Source organism: Triturus cristatus, chromosome 1_2, assembly GCF_964204655.1.
Source record: "Triturus cristatus chromosome 1_2, aTriCri1.1, whole genome shotgun sequence".
Taxonomy (NCBI): domain Eukaryota; kingdom Metazoa; phylum Chordata; class Amphibia; order Caudata; family Salamandridae; genus Triturus; species Triturus cristatus.
Window position 1 is genome coordinate 316,341,506 of NC_140580.1, and position 12,664 is coordinate 316,354,169.

Genomic DNA, 12,664 nt, shown 5'->3' on the forward strand with positions numbered 1-12,664 from the left:
TACGAGAATTAGATTGATTAATTTCCCCATGTTTTCTTTATAATTACCTCTCATTTATGCTCTATTTATGTGCTTATGTTTAATCGTGTTACCAAAGTTCATGTAGGCTATTGGTTTAATTTAGCCTGACTTTAGACCCTACTGAAAATGTGTTTTAACCCGTTCCCCGCTCATGACGGAACCACTCCGTCATGAGCCACGGGCGCCGTGTGTTCATGACGGAATGGTTCCGTCATGCTGCGGCCGTTGGCGGCCGCTCCTCCCACGCGGCGCTAATTCCCCGCCTGTGCGGGCGATTAGCGCAGTGGGTGGAGTCATGACGGAACCACGCCGTCATGAGCACAGCTCACCCGTGACTCATGACGGCGTGGTTCCGTCATGAGCACAGCGGCGCCATCAAGACCCCAAACCCCCCCAGCGCTGCGGCGGAATTCGCGCCGCAGCGAAGGGGTTAACCATTCCAGTATGCTGTTTCTATCCTTTTACAGGTGTGTGATCATGCTTTTCGTTAGCTAGAGAAAGACTCATTGTTTGTATTAGACGTCTGATAGTGAAGTCTGGGATGTTCAAGGTTGAATGTGTTCCCCAACTCTGAGAGGGAGGAGATCTCTTTCGCTGGGCTTTCCCATGAGTGTAAGGCTTTGTGCAGAACGCTCTTGTTTTCTCGAAGTTCGACTTCATGCTGACACATTCTGTGCTCCATGAATAGACATCTCTTTTTGCAAATCTGTCCCCAATCTATGTGTAGATGAAAAAGAAGCAGTTCCTGTTTGAGACAATTTGTTTTATTTTCTTTGTGGCTGTTACCATCCTCTAGCTCATTATTATGGCTCAACTTATTGAGACATTTCAATCTGCAAGTCATATTGCTGTATCTTGTGAGCTTATTTTTATTTTGTTAATCAATTGGACTGATTAATATTCTAAAATAAACTCATTAATCTTAATGATTCCTGCTTCTCATTATGGGGTCATATTTGGCTTTCCAAGCTAGAAATATATTTGTTTTCTCCCTTACAGCGCTTCAAGTCAACTAACAAAGGTTGATATATCATTGATTTAGAAAAAAGAGTAAATACCAGCATACCGTCAGATGGTAGCACACTGGTTGGTTAGCTACTGAAGCAAAGGGACCTATAATGCCCCTGTATAAGATCTAGAGTTGACCAAGACTAGTCCCAGCCTTTAAAACCCTTGTCTCAGTTTGGAGGATCGGCGGTGTTCCAGCAGTTCAGAAAAATAGGCGTAGGAGCGGGGAAGAGTGAGTATTAATAGAGTCGCGCAGTGTAATTATGTGCGCCATCAAAGGAGATGGGATAACAATTGAATGTAATAATAGAATGGAAACTATAACTAGTTTGATGCAGTTCCCCTGCAACACCACTGCCAGTAAGCTGAAGGCATAGGTAAACGAGCAGATGCAGTTTTAACTACTACAGAATCTGATCCAAGGCCCAACATAGCCCAGATTTGATGATATTGGTGGTGTGGTCTTTTCAGTGAGGTAAAAGTGTGAAAAAAATAAAATTCCTCATGAATGTTTGGAAGAAATAGCATTCCAGACAAACTCCCTCACCCTAGTGGCTCTCAGTTAATTTCTGTGACCATAGCAGTCGACTTGCCTCAAAGAATTGCTATGATATCTGATACCTCCATGTCACCTCCCACCCTCTGGTATGCCACCGAAGAACACAATTATGGAATGTATAGTTTGTAACCTAAAAAAGCCTTTCATGAATGCTGTTATGTAACAGAAGTTTGCCTGCACTGGATTTTCCAGCCAGCCTTTCCTCTCGTCATGCATCTGTGTTGTAGACCTAGGGTTTAGTTCACATTCTAGACAACCTTTGTTAGTTTTTTGTAACAATTCGGTGTATCCTGTGTGTCCACTAATGGTTGTTTGAGGCCTTTGTGAAGACTCTCTCCATCGTGTTTTGTTTTCTAATGCTTGTTAAAGTTCACAAGAACTCCACTGCTCTGTTGAGGCTTTTAGAGGCATCCCATCTCTTGTACAACAGGACCACATAACTAGACAGACCTGCACCTCAGACTGCTTGAGCCCTCAACTTGTCTTTGTGGTTTGCTAGTGGGCACCTACTGGCCTGTACCCTTACTTTCATATGGTAGACATCATTCACATCCTTCCACCCCTTTTTGCGTGGCATATTGCAATTCGTCCATGATCTGCATTGTGACGTGGTCCAAAAGCTGACACGACCACTGCGCTGTGGTCATCGTCAGTACTAGTGTTCTGCAACATTGGAAATAATGTATTCCTTTTCTTCTGCAAAGTTCAAGATTGGGCAGTAGTTCACTGCTGCCACGAGATATGTGAGCCAGGCCTTCCACAGTTTCCATGCCATGGCATTACATGTGCATTGAAAGCCGGGACAGAGGTAAGAGGGACAACTGGTAAGGTCTTCGGTGAGTGCAGAGATTCATTTTTTTGCAGACATTGTTGCGAGTGCAGGTCACTGGAAGAACCACTTGTTGACAGTGTTGTGTGGTAGAGTCAGAGCATGCAGTAGGGCGCAGCACTCTTTGCAGACACGATGCACCGATGGACGCAGACCCTTATTCTCATGTGTAGTGCCCATCTAATCAAGTCGATCCAGCTTTTAGCATACCACACCCCAACAACAGCGATGCATTGCGTATGGAGATGCATCTGTGTGTCGCCGCTGCTTCAAAGGTCGCCATCATACAAGCCAGGAGATCCTATTCAGGCGGGAGACTACAGTATAAGTCATCCTCCCGAGTTTTATTTCAAAATCTCCCACCTTCCTGTTGTAAAACATTGGCATGTATGCTCCATCTAGTCACAGGTGGCTTAATCCGGCATAATGACTCGTGTTCCAAACTGCACGGTTTCACACCTGATGTTGAGCACGTCCTGCAGCTCTGTGTAGTCTTCTGAGCTGACACATCTTCGTAATTGTGGCACATTTTTATTCCCCAGTCCGTGCCAGAAGATGTTCCATTACTCCTTTGTGGCAAATAAATGTTTAATCACGTCTTCCTTTAGGCATCTCCCCAGTAAAATGTCAGCTTCGATAAATGAACCCTTGGTAACGACACCGCGTGATGTCATGAATGTAAACCTGTTCTTGGCACCGGTTGCGAGAACTCTTGACTCCTTACAAGAAATGGAGCTGTAACTCTTCAGAGTGCAGTGTTTGCTCGTGTTCGGTGGAAGGGTGGTGTATGGAGAGATGGACAAGTGAGCCCAGCCGTGTGTCCTGGCAGACGTGGAGGTGGGGGGGGGGGGGGGGGGGTGCTCAAAGCTCTCTGTCCTACCTCAGGGACAGGATGGGGGCTCTTAGGCCTGCAGTGCTGCAGAGAATCCACAGTAAACACACCTTTTGTAAGGTTTATTTACAACTGTGGTCTCCAACCTGTTTAGTAATAACAACTACTTATGTTCAATGAAAGTCAACCCACGCTCCTAACATTATTAGTTTCCTAATAGTAACCATGTCAGACAAAATGACTTTACTGGCCATTATATTCATGCTGTGATCATCGTTATACATAAGACAGGGTTGCCACCCATAATGCAAAAAAGGGTGCAGTCAATTCTTAATGCATCTACTTAAGTGATACCTAATAGCTATTGCTCTAATGCCCCTGACACCAATGTAATAATATCAGTTTTTATTATATTTTAGAAATTGACAAGTTTTTCTCCAAACATGGCTTATGAGTTCTGAAAATACACACACTTTTGTCTTGAATACAATACTTGTATTAATCCAACCATGCAAAACATTCTAATTTAGTATGATGGACTGCACATAGGATAGCTACCAGTAGCGCACTAGCTACTTTTTGGAGAAGCCTGAATTGCACGTTAACTGTGTTAGTTCGTTACAACTGTTTACTTCTTCATATAATCCTAAATATGTTTTATATGTCTGGTAATAAAGAATGCAGATTCCTACTTTTAACGTCATGCATTTTTGCTGTTTGAATGGTTCTTCTATTCTTAAATACTGTGGACCAGGGAATAAAGGTTATTTTGTTTTATTTGATGTTATTGTGGGTTCTTATGTCGCTCAGCACTAGCTCCAAGGAGCAGAGAGATCAGAAAATGTTTATATTGCAGTAAGAACTTCCCAAACATGTGCTAAAGTATTGTGTATGCAGTGGTGGCTAGCTTAAATAAAAAATGGTGAGGTGCAAAGGCGCATGTCTCATCATAAATTTGGGAGCACGACTGGTGTGGCACTTCTCTTTGCTGTTCACGAGGAGGAAAAGGAAGGACTTCCTTCGTGCTTGTGGAACGCAACTCCAACCAATCCTGGATCTGCACTCATGCTGTGAAAGCAGCTCCAGGATTGGTGAGAGCAGGCTCACCCAGTGCTCATATTGAGGCTGGGGGCCTGTGCCAGCAATCCCCAGGCTGTTTCATAGCCTTTGGATTGCTGGGTCTACAATGTGCATATCGAGCTGTTCGTTGCAAGACAGCCAGCAAATCCGACAAGCTCACCATAGACCAGTGCTGTCATGCTGCATTTTCAGGATTCAGCCCCTCCCCCACCCTCGCTCTGTACACAGCTCAAGCCGTTGTGTTGTCAAATAAATAAAATGGCACTGATATGCCATTTTATTTACTTGTGTTTACCTGCTGCGCTCGCAGCTGGCTGGGAGCCACTCCTCCACTCCCGAGGAGGAGCTGCCCCTGAGAGTATGTGTGTACATTTGATATTGCTAGAGGTTGACAAGCTCCTGAAAGCTCAAGGGAGATGTCTAGCTCTCACTCTCGCTCGTCTCAAGGTCTTCGTTGACCCTTTAAGTTTAGCCATCATGTGGCTTCTGCCTCCCAATACATTCTAACCTTGTGCACCAAGAACTTTAGAAAGGCATTACATTTTGATTTAAAACAGAAAACTATACCCAGTTTGTGTCGGAATTGCACAATGTGAAACAAGAAAACCTGTGATAAATCCTGGCTGCCAAGTTCACAAAATGTATGACCCTAGGAAAAAATGTAATTTCACTGAGCCTCCTTTTTCTTCCTTATCACATATGATAGCGCCCACACATATGTGAGTTCAAAGTGTGCGCTTTGTACCTCTTGTGTTTGATTTAATAGAATATAATGTTGCTCCCTCTGTAATAAGAATCTAGGCCACCTTTAGGATACACATGACAAGTGACTTGCCTTCTAGTTAACTAATAATATTGTGGTCTGTTTACCTGGGTTGGAATATTTCTAAGTTCATCACTCTTAATAAATAGCTTTCAATGCTTCACGTGTTAAATACATACACTTTTTTTGAATTTTTAAGATACTTCATAATGTTTTACATGATGTTTGTTGCATGATTTGCATGACAAGTATTTTAAAGACTCAGCTTGTTCACTCGAGCTAAGCCAGACCCATTGCTTGGCTCTAGCTCAGCTTTCCCTGTTAATTTTTTGGCTCGCCCACCTCTACACATTACACGTGTTTGCAATGCGCACACAGCAGTGCGGTACTGTACAAATGGAAGATGTGCCCTATACAAATGCTGGTAAAATAAGACATTTAGGTTTTGAAAAACAGGAAGTTATCTTTATTTGCCAAGTATGACATGGGTTTTTGGTCATGTCTAAGCTGATTTGTTTCTATTCTGTTCCCACTGCCCCAGGAAAAATGTCTTCCTTTAGCCTCAGGAAAGAGTAATTTGCCTCCCAATGTGCCACTGATCTAGTTGCTGTATCTGCAATGTGGTCTTCTGAAATTCTGTCTGGCCGCTATGTGTGGCACCTGAAGGACCTTGCCTGCACCAATGCTCAGTGGTGGCTTGAAGGTCTGGAGAATAATGCCCCTGAGCCATCACACATTCTCTGAGCATGAGGGAGGTAATGAGCAGTGCCCCAAGAATCTTCTGGGAAGGGGCAGAGCCCCACAATGGCGTTGTTGGCAACAGCCAGATTCAAAACGTTAAATCTATTTTTTAACATTTCACAAAAATTGACAAATAGATCCTTGCGACGTATAAGGGGAGGGTTGATCTGTATAATAACAAGGGTGCTCATCTGTAAGGATGGAGTGATACAGCAACTGGAGTACGTGAACAGACACACATGAATGAGTTCAGACCTGTGTCACGGAAAGAGAGTGGTCTTCAACATTAAATGTTCGAATACTCCTCCTATCAATATATATGGTAGCAAATCAGCCATTGCTCCTGCTAGAATTAGACAGGACTTGGGGTACGTGGAAATGCTTAGTTTTCAATATGTAATAACCGTAGTTCTTAAGAGTTAAAGGATTTACAGATATTTTTAATGAGCAGTTTTGTTTGTTAAAATTGTGCATGAATCTTGCCTGCATGTGCAAACGAGAAACTAGGCGTGCGTATTGTCCATACAGTTTCAAGGATAATGCAGTGAACACTATTGCTAGAGTGAAGTATGTGTCTGCAGAAAAAATCCAGGGTCACTCCTACCAAACAATTCCTGTTCTATCCAGATCTCCTTTGAGGGAAATTAAAGTTACATGATTGGCACAAATGTGTGAAATCAGAAATGACGTGTGACAGTCTCTTTCCTCATCACTAGTACTTATGTTGGATTCTAATATTGGATTTACATAGTCAGAACTGAACTACTAACTGGGCGTATGCATGAACCACTCAACAGAACTGATAGTCCCCAGGGGCTAAGCGTAATACCCACTGGTATAGCCACAACTACATTTTGTGCTGTTAACCCAAAGGCACGGGCAGCCTTGAGGAACATAAGAGGACAAGCTACTTCAATAGTTAACTGCAAGTGTCCCGGCTAAAATTAAACTTGAATCTGTCCTGTCTTTCAACATTTGAGGGATCTATGGTCTTGCCTGGTAGACCCCTCTATAAAATGAATTTTTACCTCTCCATAAGCAGAAGGGTCGGACAATTGGATGTGGGCATCTGGATATGAAGACTGATCTGTGTATCGGGATCCTGATGTTACTGAGTATGCAACTTGAGGTCTCCTATTTTAGGAAGGAAATGAGGTGCTGGTTGAGAGATGCATGTTTTCTTTGAGAGCAGAGTGCAACTATCCTCTGACTACTATACTCCAGCATTAGAGGACCTCTCTCTTGTGACAGAGGGAGATGAAGGCTCTCAAAGACAGTTGCAGAACGTTACATTTATTTGCTACCGCAAGGCTCAGAATGGCCCATAGAGATCACATGCTTAGGGATGTGAAGAACTGCAGTGTTTATAACGTGTTTCAGCTGTACATAGGTGTCCCAGCAGAGGACACTGCAGAAGATTTCCTGAGACTAGCTGAAGCTCCCATATTGGAATTAGAAGTCAAATGCATAAAAGAAATTTGCAATCATCACTCCACCTTAACCATAATTTTGCATGTGAACTGCACTGTATTCCCTTTTTCATTAATATTGAATAGAGCATTTAGTACATACAATATTGGGAGTTTTCACTGGTCTTTTCTCATGGTTACCTGTCCTAAAGCAGAGTCTACTAGCACAAAGCTGGTCCTATTGTTTATTCATCATTGAGGGATCGGTTCCTTGTCAATAATCCTGAAGGGAAGGATGGCTTCTCTGTTCTTGATCAGAAGATGGAAAGCCAGAAAGAAGTTTTACATTATATTGTTTGATGAGAATCTGTGCTTCTTTAGTGTACTGTACTAAACATTTGGAAAAATCTCTATTGTACTACTCAAAGGCACTGCCACTGAATATGTGATGTTAAAACACATGCGATACATCGCATGCCATTGCAACGCGGTCATGTAACGACTTGCGATGTAATAACGCGGTCCTTCTAAACTGCTGTGTTGTAATGGAATGCGTTGTATCACATTCGTTGTAAATGATGTCTCCCCACTTCCACTAGGTGTCCTTTCCATTCTGAGCAGCATTCATTAGTTAGTTGTAATGACATGCCACAAGGAGCTTCACTTGTGTGCCGTCCTACCTACGTTATCAGTTTCCTGTGTTCCAGTACTAGCTCAGCAAGTGCTTTTGTTTAATGCCTTTCGTTGATGCTGTAATCCTCTGACATCAGAGCTTACCATACAATGTTATTCCTCATAGAACGTCAGGTTCATGTTGTTTTCCTTGTTTTCGGCCCGTACTAATGTTGTGTGTTTAGATGTTACCAAAAACAGGCAGATGATGAAATGTATAATATCATAAATGATAAACTGCTCCCTAGAGCAGTGGTTTGTTCAAGTAGCATGGAAACTATGGTTCCCATAAAAACAAAACAAAAGGGGTGGCTGTGAATTAAATGATATAACTTAGGGTAATGCTTTAATTCTTTTTTTTTTATCATGCTAGATAAAAACCGCCAAGGGGGAGAAAGAAGTACATTTGCAGCAGCTGAGGAGCCTTCAGTACTTGGAGCGCTACGTCTACCTCATCCTTTTCAATGCCTACCTGCACCTGGAGAAAAAGAACTCTTGGCAAAGGCCATTTAGTGCCTGGATGTGTGAGGTGAGTAAGCCAAATCATTCTTTGATTGTGTTTTCAGGATATGTTGAATCTCTCAAGTCTATAAATTTGACAGGTTCAGCAAGCATAGTTGAATATAGGTCAGACACCCATTAATGTATATGTATTGTAATATAGAGCAGTATAGCATTTCAATTTAACTGATTTGCCATAGTTGAACCCCTAAATTTGCCTTCTTCCCGAGAATGAATATAGTAAAAATATGTTATTTTGTTGCATGGAAACTTCAAAAGCCAGATTTGGAGCCATACCACCGAGACCACCAATCTCAAACAAGTAAAAGTTAATCAAATCTAAAATCACACTAAATACAACCAATTAGTGTTTGAGCTGATTTGAATCATGCCATCACAATCCCTATATACAAAGGAATGAATGAATGAGACCATTTGGATGAGCGCAGCAGCTACTACACAAAGAGGTGTCCCAGCACTGATGAGGCGTGATGGTCTGCTTATCCATAGGAAAGACAATAAAGGCAGCAATACAAAGTCAACAACGCAAACAAAGATTTAGAACATGTTGGTAAATAAATGTCTTGAATTATTTTCAGAAAATATTGAGACTAGGTTTGGAGCGATGGGTAAGCGGCAAGGTATTCTACTCCTTGAGCAGGGATGAGATCCCAAGTATCTATGGTCACCTGTTATTTGTCCAACCTACAGTGGACCCAAACATAATGACTTTAGTTTTGTCACTGTTTAAGAACAAGGAATTATAGTTCGTCCTGCTGGAAACTTCCATAAGACAATATCTGAGATTTCGAACTGCCTCTTTTGAGTTTCCATCGGAGCTTTGAGGTACCCAGGTAGATATTTCCTTGGCTGTGGATCTATAGTTAGTCAGAATTATGAATTATAAATTCCTACCTAAATTTGAGATATAACATACAGTTTAAGTCAAATCCTGTAAAAAGGAGGAAAACCATTTCTTGACTTTACTCGCAATCCCAGTTGAGGTTAGCATTGCAGTAAGGTGTAGTATCAGATGGTAGCTAAGGGTAGCGAAAGATCTAACAAAATTACGGCAGCCACTTCACCTTCATCCAACATAAATCTAATCTTATGCGTGACTCTGGCTAGTACTGTTTCAGTATAGAGACCTTTACGGAAATCTGATTGGACGGTATGTAAGAGTTGAAGAAATTCCAGAAAGTGGGTCAGATATTTGTTGATTAGGGTTTCACCTAACTTTGTAAAGCAGCTGAAAAGAGAAATAGGCCAATAATTCGAAATTTCATGTGGATCTAGTCTGGATTCCTAAGTAATGGTGAGTCAATAGCTTGTTTCCCTTTTTTGGGCACCATTCCAGATATTAGTGAGACGTTATAAAGAACTGTCAGGGGATATAAGATACAAATTAGCAACTTTCTTTATCTGCTGTACTGAGCAGAAAGTAAACTTTAACTTTTTTACCTTCAGGCGTATCCATGAAGGAATCTGTGTATTAGAGTAGTACAACCTCATCCAATTTGCCCTTTCTCTGTTTTACGGAAATGTACCTATTTAGGTTTATCAAGTCGATAAATTTAGTGGCAGGAAATATTGCTGGTATAGGTTTGCTGTTTTATAGTTCATGTTGGACTGTTGAGTTCACTTATGAGTTTGTTTTCTGTTTAACCATATTTATTCTTATTTGTTCTTTATTGACATTTTCCATATAATCCATCAGGAAAATACAAAGTACCTTAATACCTATAAACAAGGCCAAAACATAATTAAACTAAAGAAACGCAGATGATATATTTTTATCAATTAAAATACCAATGAAATACATTTTAATTCCTAGACAAACACACAAAAGTAGGAGAAATGGAAGAAAAGGGCAATAGTATAATTTAATGGACAAAATATAGAAATGAAAATCTAACCCAACAACTAAAGGAATATTTAATCATACAACATACAGAATTATCTTAAATTATATACATCTTTGTATAGCATTTAGATTACATTGCATGTTCACACTTTGGCAACAAATAAGAGGTCAGCATTCCAGTCTTTAATGGATATGAATTTCTTGATTTTCCAACCTTGAAAAATCAATTTGTTAGCTACCTTTAAACATCAAAACAGTCAAAGCAAAGTTCCTCTTGATAAACTCAAAGTTGGTGGTATGGAGTGAAACAGAAGCACAAATGAAAGGAGCGGAGAGCGATCAACAGCCCTCTGTCCAACACTATACTCTAGAATTTCTAATTACCAAAGGAAGAATGGGCCAATATACAAGCCCTGTTTATATTTTCCATAAAGTATAAGTATATTTCATGGTTGACAATATCTCGTAATGTGGTGGAAACATCCCATGCTGAGAAGACGTTTATTAAAATCTTTTCCATACAGCACTGATTAGCAAGTTTCTTAATAATGAAGATGGGAAGGAAAACCAACTCCTTCCTGAAACGTATTTCTCCTCGAAAATATCCATGGCATTCAGAATATTTTCCTTCGCCCCACAGAAACATTTGCACAATCTTGTCAACTTTATTTGAATGTGTGCATACAGAGGAAGAGGGACATTCTGTAAGAAATGTAAAGCTCTAAGTAGCTAGTATACATATTTTCCTTTCATAGATTGTACCCCTAAACGTAATTCTCATATGCTATATCTAGGACAGTTTTGTTCATTTGTTATCTCTATATATATATATATATATATATATAATTTCTAAGAATGTCTTGTAGATATAATCACTGGAAAATCCCCAGATGAGTACTGTTCTCTCTAGACCCTTTAAATTCCCAGTCTTTAAAATGTGAGGAATTGGATTTAATAGGGAAGACTTCAGATTTCCTCCAGTTGATTTTTTTTTTATGTAATATGTTCCCATAGTTACCTGTTAACACCAAGAAATACTTCCCTACGTTCTAAGGGTAGGAAATAAACATCATATTATCTTTCTAGAGAAGTTTTTTAAATTCTCTCTAACTATAGTCCTTGGAAAGTTTATCAAAATGAATGGAAATAGTGGTTCTGTGGTAAAATTGAAACAAAAGTATAATAAGGTGCATCCTTGCCTGGTATGCAACTAGATTGGTACATATATCGTAGCCTTTGAATTAAAATATAGGTTTTGAAAATATTTAGAATGGTATTACTAAAGCCAAACCTATAAAGTATGAATTCTAAAGTACTTTCAGTTTACTCATTGAAAGCTTTTTTGAAGTCAAAGGATATTATAGCTGTAGAGATTAACCAGTTTTTGGCAAAAAAACGTATTTAACTCTAAACTTATGTTCTTACTTTCATGCCAACCTCTGACGAAAGCCATTCGATTTGAGTGAATAGTAGGATTAATTATACCTACCAGTCTATAACTATATATATATATATATATATATATATATCACAAAGATTCCTTTCACTTCTCCCTCGGTCTCCCAGAGGTTTCCGCAGGTAAGGATCACAGCACCACGAACGACACTCAAAGTAGTATTTATTCTTTTCAAGTTGAAACAAGGTGTCACACACGAAAAAGACAGTCTATGCGTTTCGGCACTTGGCCTTCGACTGGACCATAGAGTCACAAAGCCCAGAGTGTCTATTTAAAGTGCCAGTGCGAGTACTTTTTAAATAAACAGTGAAGACATACTGGACATTTAAATGCAACGATAATTGTTTTAAAGTAAGAGTTGATTCTTCTCAGAATGTATTTCAAATTAATCCATATTTTTAGAAAGGAAACATAGAATTTCAAATTGCAATTATGTTACAAAGTTAGTGCAAAATTAAAGTCATGGTGAAGTACCATTTTCTTGGGAGGAGTGGAGGGCATGATAGTCTTTATATGTCTCCCAAATAATTATTGTCACTTCCCCTATATTTAGCTCAGCATGAATCGAGATACACAGATTAAAGATGCAAACAAAGAAATCTCAGATTAAAGATGCAAACAAAATCTATTAATGTGTAATATTCGTTCAATTAATCCGTGCTATGGTATGTGCAGTTTCCTCTATTATTCAACAATTAATGAATTTACGCACATATCCTTCTATCTCTACATATTTATCGAGGAGCGGAGCTATTATTCATTTGTATATTAAACCAATCAATTTGATGAGCATGACTGTTATCAACAGAAATGAAAGGGATACATTAATTGATAAGTAAACTATAAAAGTTCCGGTTCTCATAATATGTCCGATTCTATTATATCATGGTAAAGTACATGATGTGTTTCGCTGATATAGGGTAAGAGTG

General features: G+C 39.9%; 1 protein-coding gene across 4 annotated transcripts in view; it reads left to right on the forward strand.

The window, feature by feature from the left end:
• PALD1 (phosphatase domain containing paladin 1) overlaps positions 1–12,664 on the forward strand; it is a 958,342-nt gene that overhangs the window by 861,445 nt on the left and 84,233 nt on the right. For all 4 annotated transcript variants that reach the window (XM_085603872.1, XM_085603871.1, XM_085603874.1 and 1 more), the window contains one exon: positions 8,288–8,443. In XM_085603872.1, coding sequence (XP_085459998.1) covers positions 8,288–8,443 — 156 coding nt within the window. The remainder of the gene's footprint in view (positions 1–8,287; positions 8,444–12,664) is intronic.